Source organism: Pogoniulus pusillus, chromosome 36 (genome assembly GCF_015220805.1).
Source record: "Pogoniulus pusillus isolate bPogPus1 chromosome 36, bPogPus1.pri, whole genome shotgun sequence".
NCBI classification, from domain to species: Eukaryota; Metazoa; Chordata; class Aves; order Piciformes; family Lybiidae; genus Pogoniulus; species Pogoniulus pusillus.
In genome coordinates, this window is record NC_087299.1 from 10,547,139 (window position 1) to 10,568,874 (window position 21,736).

Sequence of the window (21,736 nt, forward strand, 5' to 3'; positions counted from 1 at the left end):
GGATGTGTTGCTCTGTGATCTGTGCTAGGTTGTGTGGGCCTGCTCTGGCAGGGGGGTTGGATTGGATGAGCTCTTTGGGTCCCTTCCAACCTCTGACATCCTGTGAGCCTGTAACAATTGTGAATCATTTATTGCCTGCTCCTTTTCTATTTTGTTGTTTGTGCTAGTCCAGAAACAAGTTTCGAAGGAAGGTGTTCGAGGCAGGGACAATTCATCAGCATGTCATAAAGTATCCTAGAACAGAGACAGTAATTCAGCAGGTGGGTTGCCACTGTTTTGTGTTCTGCAGAAATGCTTCCTTCGCTAGCAACTGCCATGCTTTTGTAGCCCATACATTGCCTATTTTTCTTCTTGTCAGAATTTTTTGTTGGATTGGTCCTCCTGTTAACTCGGGCACTGTAGACACAGGAGATCCTGGCCTTTGGCTGCAGTGGGGAGCCAGTTCTGCAGAGGCAGGAGACCTGTAACCTCCTACAGTGAACAATGTCAGAGAGCAAGGACAGCCTCAGGCTGATGAGTCCTTTTGAGTGACTCTAGCAAACACATGTCATTGAGCCAACAAAGAGGGAAAAAACCCTCAAGACTTTTTGCTGATAATTTTTTCTCCTCTCATTTTAGAGGAAAATAACTGTTGGCTGGGTACACTCAGCCAAATGTGCCACAAACTGTTTTAAAAAAACAGCTTAAAACAGAATGCAAAGAGCTCTCAATACTCTTTTCCAATAAGTCAGCATTACTGCAGTAAACATGGAGCCTTTCGTAACCTTGCTTCTGAAAGTCACTCTGCAATCAGATGTACTGGCATTTCATAATAGCAATTTGCCACACTGTCAGAAATAGGCTTATCATGCTGCTGTCATTGGTGTCATGTGAACATCACTCAGTATGCCGTGCCCTTCAGACCAGAGCCAGTGCTCTGAGCCAGTAGTAGAGAGAGAAAGAGGAAAAAGCCAACAAACAAGCAAATCAGGAATCAGAGCACATTAACTCTTTAAGGTCAAGCACGGTCAAGCACAGCCTCCATCTTAAGGAGGAAGCTGTAGGGCTACTGTCTGCAACGTCTGCACCTGTTTAAAATCAGTAATTTTGACAGGGTAATAGAGTTGCTTTTTTCCCCCCAGTGCACCTCAGAGCTGAGAAAGCTCTTCTGTTGTCTTTCATTCTAATTTCCAACAGCATTCTCAACACCCACAGCTCCTTAGCAGAGCTTTATTTGTTCAGCTTTTAGAAACATGTTTCAATCTTTCTCCTTTTCTGCTTTTTTTGCAGACATTTCTGGGAGGAGTTTCCTAAGTTTCTCCTGTCAAACGTCTTAGAGTTTGGAATTCACAAAGACAGCTTTATTTAGAGAAGCAATTGGTCTTTAAAAGGAGTTCTCACCTGCACTCACTCAGCTGTAACACTGCTTCTCTCCTGTTTCTCTAACAAGTGACACCTGTGCTTTTTTCCGTGGTTGTGTCAATGAATCCGGGAAAAAAGACTCATCCTATAGCTTAGATTGACCAAACCAACTTGAATGATAGACTCTGGGGTGGATTTTTGCTCTGGCAAGTGTGACAGATGGGATTGCTCTTACAGATCATCAGGAAGCCTATTTTTATTGAGTAAATAGAGAGAAAAAAAAACATTAGTCTGGTCAGTGCCATAAATTCTAGCACCAAGCATAAACTACAGGCTTAATTCTGCAGGGTCTTTGGGCTATGGATTCGGTGCATCATGCCTGAAGAGGACATATGTTGGTGGATAAAGCTTTAACCTTCATAGCTGCTCAGGATATTTCTGAACAGCATGGGAAGGGAAAGGAAGAGGAAACAGGAGTCACTAAGCCCTAAGATTGGTAATGGTTATAGGGTCTCAGGTTACATTTGTAAAGTCCTTTCCCAACTTCTTCCCCTTCCAGAACTCATACAAACAACCTGGTGATGCTGAAGTTGTTTGGATAGCTCCAGTTCTGAGCATTTTCCAGGCAGCAGCTGCTCACCACTTCACGGGCAGCTTCCTTGGCATTTCTCAAGCTGCACACTCACAATCAGTAGCTACTTCAGAAGGGGTTTGATGAAGTCCTTTGGGTGTTTCAATAATTGATTTAACAGATTACCTGAGACACCCGCAGTGGCATTTAGGTGCTCTGGAGGGGGGACACGACTGCCCTAAGAATGACTCAACAATTCAGAACAATCAGAGCAATGTGTTTCTAGTGTCCTGGTTGTACACTCGGCTTGGATCTCTCTTCCAGTAATGCTTTTTAATTTGTTTAAATTAGCCTTAAATTAGACCACTCCAGGTTTTTATTGGGAATGTCTGCTTTTCTAAGTGGCTCTGAAAAAGAGACAGTAAGAATCTTGTGAGCTTATGACTGCATCACCTGCAGTCGCTTCAGATCACACCGAGGTGCGTTCTTTCGGACCGAACCCCTCTGCAGACTGAGGGAGCTGCGGCGGTGGCAGCGCCGAGCCTCACTGCTCTGCACTCTTTCCGGAGGCACACGGCTCTGGTGTAAGGTTCTGACACGGCACAAAGAAGGAAGCCTGTCAAAGCTGCACTTGCAGCCACTTCACATAACTGTGCACCTCCACTGCTGTGGAAATGAACGGTAATGGCAGCAGCTGTGTGGGGTTTGTGCCTGCAGAGCACAGTGCCAGGGTTGCGTAAAAACTAGGTAAGACTTGAATAGTGTAGCAGACATTAATTACATCTGAACAGGTTGACTAATTATTGGTTTCTGTTGGCTGTTTGGGCAATTACACAACTCCTGAACGACTCCAGTACTTTTGTTAGCAGAACTGAGTTTTTCACACTGTTGGAGGGCACAGAAGGTGAAGTTGCAGCATCAGGACAGGCAGCTGGTCATATTCTGTGGACAATCAGCCTGAAATGCAATGCCAGGGCCTTCTGCAGAAATTATTCATAACGCCTCCCCAGGAAGGTGTACATTGCTCCCTGTCCTCTTTCACCACCCCTGCAAGTCTGCTGTCTTCCTACACTCTGCTTTGGTTGATAGAAAAATGCCTGCAACTGTGTGGTCCAGTTCCTTCTGATCCCAGGGTTACATTAATTCAGAAGACTGCCTGCCAGGAGAGAGGCCTGAGCTTGTGTCAACATGTCTTTAGAAATGCATTAACAAGTTGCTCCACATGCATAATTAATAGGGCTGAAGGAACCCTAGACTGTGAGGAAGTCTGTCCTCTGTCCCAGCACACCTCTCATGATTCTGGATACTTTCTTTCCTTTTTGCTCTTATTGCTAGAATATTGATAGTGTTCACCACATACAAACCTTGCAAATGCAGCTCTTGTAAAAGCCAATAGTATCATTATATCACATATTGCAGAGTGGCCTCAAAGTGTTTCAGCACAGCTTGATTAAAAATTAAGCCCCTGTACAGCTGCCTCAGGCAGGTAAGTAGGATCATATCCATTTTACAGATGGTTAAATGCACAATAGAAAGGTTAACTGCCTTGCCCATGGCTGCTCATTAAGTGAGCTGTGTGGCTCGGAGTGAGAACAAAGAATCAACCCCTTGGCTTGGAGCTCATGCATTCTGCAGAGAAATGGTGGGTTTCAGTTGGAAGGACCTTGAGGAAGGGACCTCAAGGATCATCCAGTTCCAACCCCCCTGCCATGGGCAGGGACACCTCACACTAGAACAGGTTGCTCAGAGCCACATCCAGCCTGGCCTTGAAAACCTCCAGGGATGAGGCTTCCACCATCTCCCTGGGCAACCTGTTCCAGTGTCTCAGCACCCACATGGTGAAGAACTTCTTCCTAACATCCTACCTAAATCTACCCACTTCTAGCTCAGACCCATTCCCCTGGTCCTATCACTACCTGACACCCTAAAAAGTCCCTCCCCAGCTTTCTCGTAACCCACTTCAGATGCTAGAAGGCCACAGTAAGGTCTCCTTAGAGCCTTCTCTTCTCCAAACAGAGTAACCCCAACTCTCAGCCTGTCTCATAGGAGAGGAGCTCCAGCCCTCTGATTATCCCTGTGGCCCTTATCTGGACACATTCCAGCACATCCATATCTTTCATCTTCTAATGGCTCACCTAGCCAAGTGAGATACATCTAAAAATGCATTTTGTGTCAACCAAAAAAACCCAATTAGCTTCACCTCAAAGGAACTGACACTGAGCTCTTTTGCTGAACTTTATAGAAAGCTTAGATCCATGACAAAGAGAAATCTGACATTTTGGAACCACAAGTTGTTTGCTGAGATGACTCAGCTGGAGACAGTATTTCACCAGTGAGTTTTTACAGGTGAACTGGCTGGTATCTGGGACCACTGTGAATGCAATTCCACCCTCAAAACCATCATCGGCAACTTCTTTATTTTCAAAGCCACAGTGTCCATGAAATATATGTGACATAGATGATATTTATCCCATACTGAGTCCAGAAGTTCCTCCTTTCTGAAAGACTGCACTGGAAGCAGTAGGCTCAGAAGACAGGAAGGACTTCTGCCTTCAGAGGTACTTTTCCAACACAACATTCTTTACAGTGAGGGTGATGAGATGCTGGAACAGGATTGCCCAAGGAGGCTGTGGATGCCTTGAGCAACTCAGAAATGGGACTCACAGTGCTTGGGCCACACCTATGTGCCAGGAAGGAAGATTTCTAAAGAAACAGAGTGTGTGGGTGCAATGTCCTGAAGACTGGAGCACAAACTCAAGCACCTTTGGAAAGCTCATTCTCAGGTCAAAGAGAGGTCAATGATCTTGCTTATGGGGACAGCCTGCAAGCGTTGCGCTGTTCAGTCTGGAGAAGAGAAGGCTACAGGGAAGCCTTAGAGCAGCCTTCCAGTACCTGAAAGGGGCTACAAGAAAGCCATGAAGGGACTTTTTACAAGAGCTTGTAATGATAGGATGAGAGGGAATGGACTGAAGCTTGAGGAGGGCAGCTTTAGACTGGAGATGAGGAAGAAATCTTCAATGAGGGTGGTGGGACACTAAAACAGGTTGCCCAGAGAGGTCATGGATGCCATGTCTCTGGAGCCGTTCAAGGCCAGGTTGGATGAGTCCTTGAGCAACTTGGCCCAGTGGGAGGTGTCTTTGCCCATGCCAGGGGAGTTGGAACTGAATGATCTTTAAGGTCTCTTCTAACCTAAACCATTCTATGAATCTATGAACACCTACAAAACCAGGTACCCAAATGCCCTGCTCTGCAGCTGTATCCAGCAATGCACTGACCAGCACACTCCTACCTGTATCTTTCACACAGGGAAATAAAAGCATCTACAGAGGTTTAACCTGAGCTGCTCTTCCTGATTTGGGGACTTTAGAAAGCATCTTCCAGGTGAGGCAAACTCAGCTGCCTGGTCCATGCTGTGCTGACAATTTAGGAAGAGAGGTTTCTGCCTCTACGGCTGCAACAGAGCCAGCCATGAAGCCACAGGAATGCATCCCTCTGATGAGTTCCTTCTGGGGTTCTGGGGTAAGGGCAGAAGGAAGACAAATCGGGCACAGCTCTGTGGAAAGCAGATTGATCTGAGTGATTAAGTCTAGTGTCCAGCTGGCAAACACAACAGCTGTTATTGTTACAGTCCTGATAGCATTTAATTCATTTAAAACCCCTCTCTTAAGGCTTTAATATCCCATCCCTTTTAAATCACTTCATCTAAAGGTGGCAGTGGGGGGGATAATCTAGTCAAGAACATGGGGAAAAAAGACAAGTCTTACATGTTACTTTATGAGACAAAGCTCCTTATTCTTTTCCATTTAAGATTGGATGTCCCTAATTTTCTAGGGCTGCAATAGAAGACAAACGAAAATCCTGGAGGCTTGACAAAGGCTCATTTTTGCTAACAGTAGGCAAGTGGAGAGCACTTTTGTAACCCCCAGATCACTTCCAGTAATGAAGCGAGTGCCCTCACTGACACTTTCCCTTTCTGAGTCATCTTGTTAAATAGAAAAAGGGACAGCTGCCATCAAAGTTTAAGAATAAAGTCTCAGAAATCTATGGTGATACAGATATGGAACAGGCAAGGACTGAACCACAGACTCATGGGATGGGCTGGGCTGGAAGGGACCACCAACATTCATCCAGCCCAGCCTCCCTGCAGACAGCAGGGACATTCTCAACTAGACCAGGTCACCCAGAGCCCTGTTGAACCTCACCTTGAATATCTCCAGGAATGGGACCTCAACCACCTGGTTCATCAGAAACCAGAAGGCTTGGAGAGGTGGAATAAGCATTGGGTTTTCCATGTAGTCTGGGCCCGAGCCTCCATCCTGCTGCTGCAAGGTCTGCGTGATCGAGGCTTACAGGAAGAGTTTGTTTTGCTGACAGTGAAATCTTAATTCCTACATCTAAGAACTGAATTGATGGACTTCAGGATGGGCAAATGGGCAGGTAACTGAATGCCAAACTCTCCTCACAGAAATGCCCAGACCATACATCCTTGGAAGCCTCCAAAGGTGTTTTGCTTGATAAAAACCTACACAGAAAGAGGTCATCAGGGAGATTTCTTCCTTTGCTGGTTTAGATTAGGCTCTCAGTGACTCAAAGTGGTAAAACACTAAGTAAATTTGATATGTCTTATTTCCTGGTGAAACTCAGTTTTGGAGCTGATTCTCTCTGTGACCATGGGCTTTAGAGAAACTCTGCTCAGGCTGAGTTTCCATGCACACAATCTAGTGAGAGGGTATGTAAAGCGCTATCTATGCACACGGTGCCAGAGTGCACTACCCTACACGTCTGCTGCATACAAACTCCCCCCAGCGATGCTGCTGGGATGAAAATGAGGTAGCAGTAATGATCCCACATCCTAAAAATATCTTCCACATCTACCTATGAGATCAGAGGTCACCTAAACCCAAAGCAAACAGTCTGGAACTCCTAGCATCTGAGAGAGTATTTTGAGAAGCATGGCAGAGCTACTTCTCCAACAGCTTAGTCCAGACAAAGCATTTGCCACTGGTGTTTGAATCAGATCATGAATCTCGTGTGCAAGACAATCTCTCCTTATACACCACAGAAGTTAAGCATTCCACACCTAGCAAATGCCTCAGGTGCCCGTGTTCAGTAGGACAGAGCTGCTGGGTCTGCAGGAAATGGGATACAACAAAACAGGAAACGCCTTTCTGATTTCTCTGCCCTCTGCACTTTAAAAAGGCTCACTGAGAAATGCCTGCCTGTCTCTGCCTCACTATATCACCGAGCAGATTCTATTCATGACCCCTCACAAGCCTGCCTAATGCCATCATTACTCCAGCCCCCTTTTACAGCCCCTGCTGAGGACATCTTCACATCTGTGTTACTGCTCTGACAAGCCTCTGTCTGCCTCAGTGCCACGGTTATTATTCTGACTGTGGGGCTCCCTGCAACCTGGCCTTCCTACTGGGCAGTCACACTGAGCTAGCTTACTCTTGCTGTATTCTGGTGGGAGGAGATGACTCACGATTTATGCTCTAAGACTACAAGGAGACACCTTGAAGTAAAACATGGCTTTGAAGTGCCAGCTTGCTTCAGAGAGCAGATGGCTGGGCTAGGCTGAGGTTAAAGACATTCATTAGAAACCCATCATCAAACTAGGACATAGATGTACAGTGATTATCAGATCAAGAGAACGCGCTTCGAATGACAACTCCTGTGTGGCTGCCTGAGCTACTGCGCCAGGCAGCAGTCAAGTTCTGGTGAGAGGGGGCAGATCCTCCCTTCACAGAGCAGAAAGCAACAGCACTGAATCCAGAAAGGATCTGGAGAAGATGTATGCCCTCTACACACAGAATGTCTGCCATCTCCCAGCAATGCTTCCTGTAATCCTAAGTAAAACCAGCGTTCACCCTCCCAGTGCAGAACCACACACTCAGGTCATAACAGACCTAATCACCACTACGAAGTCACAGAACCACAGAGTGGTAGGGGTTGGAAGAGACCTCCAGAAATTGTGTCCAACCCCCAGGCCAAAGCAGAACTGCCCAGGAGGGTGACACGGGAACATATCCAGGTGGCTTTTGAAACTCCAGAGGAGGAGACTCCACAACCTTTCTGGGCAGCCTGCTCCAGGGCTCCAGCACCTTCACAGTAAAGAAGTTTTCCCCTCACATCAAGGCGGAACTTCCCGAGTTCCAGTTTGTGATTACTGCGTCTTGTCCTGTCACAGGACACTGCTGAAAAGAGACTGGTCCCTTCTTCTTGCCCCCTACCCTTCAAATATTTATAAGCATTAACAAGATATCCTCTCAGTCTTCTCTTTTCCAGACTAAAAAGCCCAGAGAGTTTTTTTCCTTCTTTCTGTGTGAAAATATAGAGAAGAAACCCCCTGACACACACACAACTGCAGAGTTAGCATTGTCCAAGCAGTATCTTCCTTAGCTAAACCAGCATGTTGCAGAAGTAAAGTCAATGAGTCCTACCAATCTTTACCAGGCCAGGACTGGATCCCAAATATTTTAGTAGTGAAACCAGAATTGAGGTCAACATACAGCTACAGTTGTCTCTGTCAAAACACACTGCAGGTTAAACAGAAAGCAATTACTTCCTTTGATGTACTCAGGCTCATAACCCCCAAGCTACTTAGTGGTGGAAAATCTGCTCCCTAAGAAGCCAGTGTTGAAGAACTCAGCCTCCATGAAATGCTTCCTCTGACAACAGAAACCTCTCAGCCTAAAGACTCCTGTCCCCTGGAGGAACAAATTAGGTTGTTGAATCTGCAGTCATTTTCCTGCCACACAGGAGAATGTCCACGAGTTTCTGGATAAGAGGCTTTCTGCTTCCCTTGACAATCCTACACTGCAGGGTTTAGTTTGGTTGCTATACAGAACCCAAACATTCCAGACTGAATCATCTCTAAAGCAGCTTTTCTTTTCTTCTGCTTTTTGTTTCAAAGGAGGATTTTTGTTGAAGATGGGGATGATACATCTAACTCTGCACTCCCACTCCTGGAAATGTAATTAGCAACTGGATTTTGAGGCTTTCCAGCCCCAAGTTACTCCATGATAAAGTATTTCCAGGTTGTATTTATGTAACGCTCCAGTTACTCAGCGACATTTAGGACTTGCCACAGAAGAAAGCAGTGAATCCACTTACAGATCATTTCCTTGTCCCACTGAAAAGCCAAACTAGGGGTTTCTGGTTGCTTTTTTTTTTTTTTTTTTTTTTTTTTGGTTTTATTTTGCCTTTTTAAACTACAATGCAAAGGCAACTGAACTGTTCTGGACCGAGCAAAGGCCTGCATAGTGAATCAGCACTGAAAGGCAGAGGTTTCAGGTTGTAAGTTAGGACACTACAGCTCTAAAGCTGCGACTAGTGCTGATTTGTATCAAATGCTTCATAGTCCCCTGCCAGCATGCAGAACCATAGAATTGTTTCAGTTGCGAAAGACCTCTAAGATCACTGAGCCCAACCATCAGCCCAGCACCACCGTGGCCGTGAAACCACGTCCCGGAGTGCTGTACCCACGCAGCCCTCCAACACCTCCAGGGATAGGACTCCATCACCTCCCTGGTCAGCCTGTTTCATTGCCTGACTACTCATGGAGGAAAGAAATTATTCCTAATCTCCAACCCAAACCTCCCCTGGCACAATTTCAGGCCATTTCTTCTCATTCTATCACCTGATATTAAGGAGAAGAGACTAACCCCCACCTCACTATACCTCCTTTCAGGAGGCTTTAACATCACCATGTTAAAAATAATCAAAGTAACTGAAAACTAAGGTTAGCTGTGAAAATGCTACTCAGTCTCACCATGCCGCAGTTTCCTTTTGGGAAAGTACATCTGTCATCTCTCTGGTTGGCTTTATGCTTCTAAACCCATTGAATGCTAGGTTTATCCATATCTTCTGGTGCTCACAGAAGTTTTTCCTCATCTTCAGGACACTGCTGATAAGGGCATCTCTAGGTGTTTGCCCAATTGACCCAAGTTACCTTAAGGGATTTACTCTGGTAATTTCCTCCTATGACCCAAACTTCACATTTGAAGTCAGAACTTCAAAGGATAATTTAGCCCACTGCAGCCTGTAAACCAAACCTACTCCTGAGAGCAACAGTTTCTCAATTTGAGAAAAACTGGTGGGCAAGAATAGACTCAAATTGTCCAATCCAGCCAGTCATTCCCTGTTAAACAGCATGAAGACCAAACATGATTTCTACTGCAGAGACTTCCAACACTTGCCCTAACTCATGAGCAAAACCTCCACACAATCACACCAAGGCATGCCTTGGGATGTCACCTGGGCCGGGCTGCATCACGCTTAGGTTTAATGCAAAGATCCCAATGCTGCCTTTCCTGGTCAGTTCTCAAGGCTGTTTGGCTCTTGTGTCCAGCTAAGGGGAGTTTTCAAGGTGGTCTGTAACACTTGTATCTGGTACTTTGCTCAGCTCATGAGAAGTAACAAGACCACAACATTCCTGGGAAACCTGTTCCTGTGTCTCCCCATCCTCACTGTAAAGAATTTCTTCATAATCTCCAGTGTAAATCTGCTTTCCTTAAGCTTCAATCCATTTCCTCTCATCCTATCACTCCAGGCCCTTGTCCAAAGTCCCTCCCTAGCTCCCCTGCAGCCCTCTTCAGGTACTGGAAGGCTGCTCAAAGGTCTCCCCAGAGCCTTTTATTCTCCAGGTTGAACAGCTCCAGCTCCTTCAGCCTGTCCCCACAGGAAAGTACTTCAGCCCTCTGATCATCTTCATGGCTTCCTCCACACCTGCTACAGCAGTTCATGAACCAAAGTCCAAGCATTCATATTCCAGTGATGTCAGCTTGAAAGAATGACCTCAGATGCTGAAACAACTGAAACAATGCTAGCAGCACTGTCTGCTTGAACAGTTTTTACTTTCTCAGTTCTAAGTGGCAAGAGATTTTTAAAAGCTCAGCCTACTAAGTGACATAGCAGATTTCAGGTACAAATTAAAGCTTTTAAATCAGCAAAAGGTGCTTTGGCAGGAGCAGCAAACTTTGGGAACCCAACTGACACCAATTTCTGCTTTAAATAGACCACACTTCTTTGTACTTGGGTGTCACTGCTTAGCCTTTAGTCCTTACCATTAACAGAAGAAGCATCTCTGCGATCAGAACAATGCTGCTTTGAAGCAAACTGGACTCTACAGAACAGCTCTGGCCCAAGCTGTTCCCCTCATCTGCTGCTCACCTCCCTGCAAACTTTTCACTTCCCACAAAGTTAACAGTAGAAGCCTGCTCTGAAGTGTTTACTCGTAGGGTTTTTGACAACCCCCAGAAAAGCACATTATGTGCTGCTAACACAGTGTTACACAATCTCACAGGGCTTCAAGGAGCTCTGGGTAGGGTGTAAGAGCTCATGAGAACTGGAGAGACATCCTAATTCAGACGTTCTGCTGTGCAACAGGACATCTCCTGCTGTTCTGTCAGCTTAAAATTCACTACCTTTTCTTTCTCCTGCTAGTGCTTCACAGTCGTAACTGGCTGGTTGGTCAGCATAAACAGAACTCTGTTTCTCCTTATCTGCTGCTTGGTTATTGCTGGTGGTGACTTGTATTGCTGTGCCACACAAAGATTACACCAGGTCTAGGTAACACTCAAGGTATGAAGGTGTGGAAGCCAAGACACGACAGGCAAGACGACAGCAAGGTGAGAGTAGAAATCTGATTAGAAACCCATATATTTTTATTCCAAGTCTTCAGCTATCATTAGATGATGTACTTGAGATTCTTCCTAGCTATTTGCTACAATTCTGTGACAAGGCTGTATTGCTCCAGAGGACATGAAATAAATGCCACTGGTTTAGATGTTATTTCAGGCTGTTTGAAACTCAGAGTCCATGGCAGAACTTGTTCACCAAGAAATTTAGTTTCCTAATGTGTTATGTGTAGTTCTGTTTTCGCTTTGGAAAGAGTATGCAAGGATTCAGCATTTCAACATCACCTTCACCAGCACAAATCATGACAACTTACCTCCACAGTGAAGCATCTCAGCCGCCTCCAGAGGTTGGTAAACCAGGTTACACCACAAACATGGTTCTCCGAGAGGGATGATCACATTCAGAAGCTATCAAAACCCTGCTACTCTGTTCTGAGGGTAGGAGCTGAACACGAAAAAGTGCCAGCTAGCAGCCCTAGAAGCTACAGTTAAGTTACTCACGGAGCAGGTGGGCAGCACATGCTGGATCGGTGCAAGGTCCTGCATGGAGTTGCTCCCGTGGGTTTGAAAGCCAGCACAGAGGAACCTTGGCTAGGGCTGAAGGACTGTCTCAGGCTCAGCATCCCATCAGGCTTCAGCTGTTCCACTGAGGCTATCTAGAGGGGTGATAGTTACAGCAAGCTCTAGTATTGTTACACACTCTCTCCCTGCCCTCTCCACGTGCACAGGTGATGGCACATGGTTCTCACGGCTGAGAGACCATTTGGGGCCACCTCTAATAAGCAGACCAGGATAATTTCAGCTGTCAGCATCCAGCTGTTCACTCTGCATATCCGAGGTAGGCAAGCAGTATGCTCCTCCTGAGCTTCCAGAACCATCCCTTCCCAATGCATTTCTGTGCTGCTCTAAAAACCAGTCCCTTAACATTTACATCTGAGTGAGATTCGCAGCAGGACTGCCGCTGCCTGCGGAAGATGCTGGCTGGCTGAGGAGGAAAAGCCAGCTTTGGGGGATCTTTATTTTAGTGCCCGTGGACCAGAGTTTTGAAGCCATGGCATGCCCCTCCAAACAGGCTCTGTCTCAAGTACATCATGCAGATTTGCCTTCTTGCACATTTTTTGGATCCTCAGACATACCAAGCTCTAGCACTTCATCAAGGAGACATATCTGCAGGCAGTGTGACAGCTGCTTCCTGGCTCTTTGAGCCTGCAACGTTTTATTTGGGTCATGCCTAGTATCTTTCCTTCCCCTTGCAGCAGGTAAAATGTCTGCTGGTTTCTGGCAGTCAGAGATAGCACCACTAAAACAAAATCATTTTAGAAGGAACACTGCAAATGAGGACAAACTTTCTACTGCAGATTCCTGATCACCTGCAGGCAGAGCTTCCTGAGCTAGCGAGGTATTGCACAGGGAGCAACATTCAGCTCTTGGCACCACTGTAACTTCCACAGTCTTAATGGGGGTTACCTCAGCCTGAGAAGGGAGGGCAAGCTCACTGGATCCCACCCACAGGAGCATCCACAGGAACACTTCCCACGTCCACAAAGTTGGAGATGGGCTCACCTCCATGTAGAAGCAAACTGCAGTAATAATGCATCTTTCAGTTCCCTTTCTATTCGTGATGAAATATGCTGACAAAGTTTAGCAGGGTGTCATTATGGTCAGCACTACCTCACAGATTCACAGAACGGACCAGTTTCAACCCCCCCTGCCATGGGCAGGGACACCTTCCATTAGCCCAGGTTGCTCCAAGGCCTCACCCACCCTGGCCTGGAACACCTACAAGGAGGGGGTATCCACAACTTCCCTGGGCAGCCTGTTCCAGTGTCTCGCCACCCTCACTAAAGAATTTCTTGCTAGTATCCAGTCTAAATCTGCCCTCCTTAAGCTTCAATCCATTCTCTTTCATCCCGTCACTGCAAGCCCTTGACAAAAATCACTCCCCAGCTCTCCTGTAGCCCCTTCAGGTACTGGCAGGCTGCTCTAAGGTCTCCCTGGAGCCTTCTCTTCTCCAGGCTGAGCAGTCCCAGCTCTCTCAGCTTCTCCTCATAGGGGAATTTCTCCAACCCTCTGGCAACATTCCCACAGGAAAATGTTTTGCTCTGAAATGTACATAAAATAAATCCCAGCAAGAACCAAATCCAAGTTCTGTCCCATTTAGTAGCAACTGCAATTATGCAACAATCAGTATCCGTAATAGGTAACTGCTGATGTTTATAATGAACAAATGTCACTAACAGGATGAGTTCAATGTCTCTGAACTACACACCCCTTAGTAGGGCAAAACAGCCTTGAAGTTTCTTATCTGGAAAATCCATACATTGCAAACCCACTGCTGGGATGGAGTATCCAGCATGGCTGCTTCATAGACAAAGCTTTACTAAGCCTTTCTTTTCACCTTGCTCTGTTCCTTGCTGTTCTGAGGGCTGCTAGGTTCCAAACATAATCACTGCTTTCGGGACTTTACGTAGATCAGAAAGCTATAAACAACAAACAAGTCTAGGTCTTCTTTTTGAGGCACCAGAGTAGGATGAACCTGCAAGTAAGAGCAGAACTCAGTCAAAATAGTTGAGTTTGAGATGTGACCTCTGCAGAATTACTGAGCCTTACGGGAGCATGAAGCAAACCCATCAATTGTTACCAAAGGAAGAGTACTTGTTGCAATATTCACTGAGAAGTGTGGTATGACAAATCATTTTGCTGACTGCTTGCAAGTTTTGAGTCCTCACTAAAACTCACAGACCAGAAAGTGTGACCCAGTTTCTCATTCCACGACTGAACAATTTGCACAGCTCTAAATATAAAAGTGTTGATAACATATCCCTATTTGCTGCAAATCAGCTGCACCAGGCAGCATGCTGTGTACTCCCAACCACGCTGCACACCCCCACGAACGATGGGCAGATCAGGCATGGGGTTTCTCTTTCTTCCCCTCCTGTGGAAATAACCATGAAAGCCCAGAGTGCAATTACAAATATATTTGTGTTCCTTATAATCATGGCACTACACAGTGAACAGAAGGTCATTTTGTTGTCAGGATAGAGTAAGACAGCACTGATACAGAAAATCCTCTCACTGTCCTCCTTGATTCTGTTCCAGTGTGCTCTCAGAAACAATAACCTCAACAACAGTAGCATGAAGTCGTGTTGGACAAGCTGTAGAGCTCACAGAAAGAAACACTCCTGTCCCAGTTCTGACCTCAGCATGGTGCAAGCTCCATTGCAAAGTGTCAGACGATGGAGTGACTCCACTGGGGTCAATGAGGCCAGACTGCTGTGAGATCAGATTAGACCTACTGCATAGCATCTGCTTCAGCCTAACATATATAATCATTATACATAGCCCCAAATATAGTGCTGCCCCACCCCTTGCATATCTCAAAGCACTTGAAATAGATAGATAGTTCTGATGATCTTCATTTTCCAGGTAGTGAAGCTGAGGCACAGACAGACAGTGACTGGCTAAGGGTCTCCTTGCTGATGGTTGTTAGATGGGGACAACACTCAGGAGTTGGCTCCTAGTCTTGTACCCTGCCTGCTGGGCAGTATCACCCTTTGTAGCACACCCAGTGCCATTCAGTCCTGTCTGCCTCAACAATTAGCATAAGAGTCTTGGAATTGACTATAAAAGATCATTCCTATCAAGTGAGCAAGGCAATATTTGTAACCAAAGAGTGTTCTTTAAGAAATGACAGCAGTGACAGGAGTTAAATAGGTGCTACCTTTCCTCAGGTCTAATGCTTTTGCAGCAGCACACAGGCTTTGGGTCACTCATGCCCATGGTATTCTAAGCCCCTGCAGCTACTCTAGACAACAAATACACAGAGCTTTAAAAAAATATTTCCATTACAAATATTTTAAAAATAGACTTATCCTAAAAAGCTGTCCAGCACTATTCCAAAAACCTCTTGTAATAAATGTATTGGGTTTTTTTCTCTTTTTTTTATGTTGATTTTAACAAAAATATCTACTGGAAAAAGAGCTCAAGTTTTGTCAAATCTATAATACAGTCAGACACATCCCGGACCAGATTCCACTCTTGTCTACACAATTGCCAGTTTGGATCCTTGTGTTCACTTCAGTTGTGTCACTCCAGTATAATTAGGAGCAGGACATAGCCCTTAGTGTTTTCAGGTAACTAAATGGACTGCATGCTGCATCAGTTACTTGGGCCTAGCACTACAGGGAAGGGAGATCCTTTACTTCATGGCATCTAAAAATGCAAAAGAATGCTTAATTTAGTATTTGTGCCAGGACAACTTGGTGCCAGGCAGCTGCAGTGGGTGACTCAGCCCTAGAATCATATCGAGCTTATAGAAGGGACTTTTGGGGGGGGCTGAAGGATGCCTGCAACTGCTGTGATTAAATGTGGATTAATATTTCTAGAGAATGTTTGTAGAGAACAGAAATGCCAACTTCCCTATAGTGCTTTCTACAATTCTAGGAACTCTGTTCATTGCATTTTGGTACTTAGAAAATTGAGTGAGCTTAGTAGAATCTCCCATGACTTGGATCTAGGAAGGACACTGTAATAGCTTCTGTATTGTCCAGCTGAAATGCCTCCATCTAGCCAGTTCTTCTCACAGTGCATTGGGAACCAGATGTTAAGCACAGACTGGAATCTGCATCTCACCAGAGGACAATCTGGAAGCTCCGAGCTAAAGCTTTTAAGGTGCTGGAACTCTTTCTTTATGCCTTTTGCCCTTTTTCCTCCAATCTTCAATTTTAAATGCAGTGTTTGATTAAGAACAATAGGAATTAATAGGCCTGGTTGCATCAGGTTGTGTGTGTGTGCTGCAAGCTGCAGGTCCTTCCTGTGCCCATCATCAGATTAGAAGAGATCCTTACACATTGTGATTTCATTTAATTCATCTTTAAAGCTTTTTACTCTGCTTGCTTTCTGCCTAGACTTTGGCTGATGACTTAGTAATTTATGAATCAAAAAAACTTAAGTACACAGACTAAGTTCAGTCCTCACTGTCGTCTTCATCATCATCGTCATCTTTACTGGGAGCACATCTTTGGAAGCAGTGCACAAGAGTTGCTAAGAAGAAGCTTGACAGAATAGCAGCAATGGAGACTGCTACTCCAGAGAAGATGATGATAAAAAGGTCCATCAACGACAAACTAAATTTGCATTCACTAAAGCTGACCTCAGATAATTCATTCAGAAAGATTCTTCTGTTTTCCACAGGCAGGGAACACTGGATTTCATGGAGACCTGCAGAGGAGAGGAAAGGGACATAAATCAGAGGAGCACTAAGGAATTCAGACACTGAAAGGCTGAAGAGAAGCTTCAGGATTAATTGTGGGGGGTTGCACATGTTTCAGAAATAGAACAGAATCAGTCTGTAGCCAAAAGCCACTGCATGACCCCCTCAAGTGGCTCCTGGAAATTAAGAGATCTCACTTTTAGGCTTCCAGGTCAGGTATGGCTGGGACTGTGAGCTTGAGAAGTGAAAGTGGGTGTGGAACCCTGGATGCTTCTGAATCTGGAGATGTGGAAGCACTGCCCAGCTACCCCGTCTGAACAAATTCTGACTGCAGAAGAGAGTACCAGGGACACTGAAATTCCTTCCACACCTTGGTGCTTTCTACTTTTCCCCATATAGTTCCAAACCTGCAGCTGTCTTTTTCTTATGGTCAAAATGACAATGGAGGGTTAATGGATGCCTGTTTGCCTGTGACCTGCTCTCACCTTTTCCCTCTGTGTAAGGACACAAAGACCAGCAGATAGAGTCCATTATTCCCTGTGCATTACTGAATAATGCCCAGAGCTGGGTTCTTCATGGTGAAAGCAGAAGGTGAAAAGAAAATCTAAATTTCAAAACTTGTGAGAGTATGCAGTAAAAAACACAGAGCTCACTGCACCTGCCCAACTCCTCCTTCGCTCACCACAGGGGAAACCCATGTAGAAACAGCAAGATAACGAATGCAGCATCAGCAATTAGTATGGAAAGGAAGTCCTGTGCTTACAGAAAAACACTTTTACAGTGCTTTGGCAGAAAGCCTGGTCCAAGTGAATAAATACAGCACCTAAGGAGATTTTACTTCACCTGTAGCAAGCCCAAGAAAAAACAAGTCTCCACAGCAGTGTGTTTCTGTAAAACAAGCCACGAGAACAGCTGCTGTGACCTCCTGAGTCAGGATTCATGGTAAGGGGTGAGAATTTCCCCCGGGGTCATTCTGTTCTTATAGACTGGCTCAGTCACCTGTTCTCACACACAAGACATGCAGAGGACAGGGGAATGCCATTTAACTTTCAATGCTTTACCTTCACACACTTTAGCCACGTGATTAGTAATAGTTGTTATGGCTTGCTTGGTTGGGCTGGGGTTTTGCATTACTTTTGTTTGTATTCTGTAAGGCCTGTTGGATGCACTCTCTTAAAATCAAATCATCATCCAGGCTTCTTGTAAAGGGTTATCTCAAAGTCTGGTGTTTAGTGCTTGGCTGCAGCAAGAAAACCTTTGATGATAGTTATATATATATATCTCATTGCTTCCACAACACGATCAAGGAGTTGCTTCTTCATACCAAACCAAAGTGTTAATGAAGTAACAAGTGTGTTATAAATATGTAGCTTAAGTTATTTTGGTCCAGGCCAGCACAGTATCTCCAATAACTCCAGCTGTCTCAAGGACAATGTCACACACTCTGTATCCTTCTGCCACCTCCTCTGAAGCAGCAGATATACCACACAGGCAAGCTGAAATCATAAAGTCATAGAATCATAGAACGTCAGGGGCTGGAAGGGACCTCAAAAGATCATCTGATCCAGCCCCCCTGCCAGAGCAGGATCACCCAGAGCAGATCACACTGAAACACATCCAGATGGTTCTTGAGCAGTGTGCACTTGCAGCCCAGAGAGCAACCAGCGCCTGGGCTGCAGCAAGAGCAGTGTGGAGAGCAGGGAGAGGGAAGTGATCCTGCCTCTCTCTTCTGCACTGCTGAGACCCTGCCTGGAGTATTGCATCCAGTTCTGGAGCCCCTGGGACAAGAGGGATGTGGAGGTGCTGGAAGGGGTCCAGAGAAGGGCCATGAGGATAAGCAGAAGGCTGGAGCTGCTCTGAGGAGACTGAGGGAGTTGGGGCTGTTCAGTCTGGAGAGAAGGCTCCCAGGTGACCTTATCGTGGCCTTGCAGTATCTTAAGGGGGCTACAAGAAAGCTGTGGAGGGACTTTTTAGGCTGTCAGATAGTGATAGGACTGGGGGGAATGGAACAAAGCTGGAAATGGGGAGATTCAGACTGGATATTAGGGAGAAGTTCTTCGGCATGAGGGTGGTGAGACTATGGAACAGGTTGCCCAGGGAGGTGGCCAAAGCCCCACGCCTGTAGGTGTAAGGCCAGGCTGGATGAGGCCCTGAACAGCCTGATCTAGTGTGAGGTGTCCCTGCTCATGGCAGGGGGGTTGGATCTAGATGATCCTTGTGGTTCCTTCCCACCCTGCCTGAATCTATGATTCCATGATTCTATTCTATAATGAAAATGCCCACCCAGATATACACATCCAGAAAAACACCTGAAGCAATAAATGTTAGTGAGTTCCGTGCACATGTGTTCATGGCTGCCTATAGAATACAGAGGAGAGCACTCTAATGTGCTATTTCAGTTTGCTTTTATTAAGTAAAATGGATATTTGCCCTTTTGGGTGGAATTCAGCTGTTCTTTCATGTTGCAAATAGACTTGAAATGTTGAAATGTGGCATTTTATTCCTTGTATGGTATTTTGCCTCCAGCTGTAGTTCTTTTTACTCTCTTTAAACACTGCCGTGGATGTATTAGATGTATTAATAAGCAGTGAGAGAGGCATTGCCTCTGAAGAGATGTGAAATTTCATTGGAAGTAGCCTCAAGCTATTGGAACAGTAAGGCTTAAAAAAAACTGAAGCCTAGATTTAGGTCTCTAAACAAAACATTTTATGGCCAAGTGCCCTAAAGCCTCACAGACCAACATTAGAGGGTACTTAAGTTTGTCCTCGATGCCTAAATACAAAGTTTAACACTAGGTGTTCACATCTGCAAATGCTGTCCTCACATTTTCAAAGCTGTGAATGATGGAAGTACTCAAAAAAACCCTTAAGATGGAGGAAATAGAGTGAAAAGCCAGTGGCAGTCAGATAATTTACTGAGAAGGACTAGGCTATCAAATTCTGTATGTGTATGTGTGTGCATATATAGGAATAGATTTGATGCGCTCATTCCTGTGAGGAGTTTCTGCTTGAACAGAATAAAAGCTGCTGAAGTCTTAAGGCTTTTAATTCCCTTCTGAAAAAAAGGGATATTATGTTCTGTACTGGTGATGTGCCATCCTGTGCCTGATACTTAGGGAAGAACTGAAAGGCTGGGATGGACAGAACAGCCTGTCCTGTTCAGCTGAAGCTTCCTCCGCTTCGGTATTAGTACATGAAGTTAAGGCAGCCTTCTCTACACAGCAGATGAATAAATAGATTCTGATAAAGAATAAGTCAAGAGGCCTTAGAAAATGTTCAGTTAGGTCAGGAGGTCTAGAAAGCCCTTTAGTTAGGTTAGGAGGTCAAACCTGCAGGTCGGAACCTGCACCCTCCTATTGCGATGCTTTGTTTGGAAGACAATGTTCAGCATTTCCAGTGAGCCCAGGGCTGCCATAAAGGCCTGGACTACTGAAGACAGAGATTAGTTCATTTACAGACTCAGTTTACTAATAGATCTTGGGTAATGGGCACAAACTTGGACTCCAGAGGTTCCACCTAATTGTGAGGAGGAACTCCTTTAAGAGTGGTGGAGCACTGGAGCAGGCTGCCAGAGCAATGGTGGAGTCTCCATCTCTGGAGACATTTGAGACCCACCTGGACGTTTTCTTGTGTGACCTCCTCTAGCTGAGCCTGTCTTGGCAGGGGGGATAGACTGGATGATCTCCAGATGTCCTCTCCAACCCCTACCATTATGTGATTTTTCAAGTTAGGCCGGCTACCCATGCACATGCTCAGTTTAGACCTTAGCATCCAATTGCTAGAAGTCCTTCTGCTTTAACAGAGGGCAGCAGCTACTTTTCATTTTTGCAGTGGACAGTGTGGAACTTAAAGCATGCACTAAACAAAAAAGGGTGAGAAAACTCCGCTGCACCCAGGGCAGAAAGTTTAGCACCAACTATCTCTTGCAATCTCAGAAACTCAACACAGCTTTCCAACAAGGGTTTTCCAAAGATGAGTAGACAAAAAGTACAATGCAGAAGGAGGGCAAGATGACAGGAAGGAGACACTACAGTCACACTCCAAGGAATACTGAAGCTCTAATTAAAAGTAATGTTAAAAATGCATTAGTCATCAGCAAACAAGGTCACAGGCACAGCTGCCCAAAGCGTGCTCCGAGAAAGTACAAACCAGCGTCAGAGACCTCTGCAAAGCTCTCCAGTCCAGCAAGCTCGTATTGCTTTCTTATATAGATTTGATCTGAATCTAATCTCTTCAGTGAGATGAGATCCTCAGAGAGCTTCAAGAAATGGCTTTTGCAGTGCTGTGCATGACCTTACAACAGCAGCTTTCACCAAGAGATCACTCCAAAGCCACTTGTATTCAAACGCTGAAATGGAAGCGTGCACAAACCTTAGGTCTGTAGGTGATAGGCACCAGTGACAGACTTTTGCTGGATAAGCCCTGAGTTTCAAATGCTGTTTTGTTTTGCTCTGAGAGTTTTCAGGCCTTCTCCCAACCCTGAGTATAACTTCCCGTGGAAGTTTTTATTCCTGTCTTTGGAGGGAGTGAGACCAACAGAAGTCTTAACACAACTTTTCTATTTCAAATAAAAACAATCCAACACTCTCCACCTCATCATGAGAAGCCTGTGACATGAATCACTGAGCACCAGTGATTCAGGTGATTCAGGTGATTCAGGTGTAATAAGTGGTTCTTAAAAAAACACAATAAAATCCAACTTCCTTCTACAGGAGATCTTTATAAATTCTATAACTTAGCCATTTTGGCCCACAGTGAACACTCTGTCTTCCTTATAAAAAAGAACTGATATCAGTTTCCAGCTCAGCACCATTCTGCTGATCTCCACAGTTCCTTTGTCTGCTTTGCACTAATTGCTTTTTAATAAGCTAATAACCAAAAGGGGAGAAATGTGGTTTGGCTTTAGAAGTATGGTGAAAATGCTGTTGTCCAGATATCTTCACGATGAATACTGTTTGCTGTTAAAGTGCTA

The 21,736-nt window shown here is 45.2% G+C and overlaps 1 protein-coding gene across 6 annotated transcripts in view; it reads right to left on the reverse strand.

Annotated features, from left to right (window-relative positions):
* The window catches only part of LRRC38 (leucine rich repeat containing 38), a 102,630-nt gene that overhangs the window by 23,520 nt on the left and 57,374 nt on the right, over positions 1-21,736 (reverse strand). For 2 of the 6 annotated variants that reach the window (XR_010308582.1, XM_064172197.1), the window contains 2 exons: positions 16,706-16,773; positions 13,712-14,089 (listed from right to left, as the gene is read on the reverse strand). Coding sequence is in view for 2 of the 6 variants with exons in the window: in XM_064172197.1 (XP_064028267.1) it covers positions 14,000-14,089; positions 16,706-16,773 (158 nt within the window). In the remaining 4 variants the exon portion in view is untranslated. Of the gene's footprint in view, positions 1-12,054; positions 12,210-13,711; positions 14,090-14,516; positions 16,774-21,736 lie in introns of those variants that run through there. The other 4 variants (XR_010308579.1, XR_010308581.1, XR_010308580.1 and 1 more) reach the window with 4 other exon arrangements.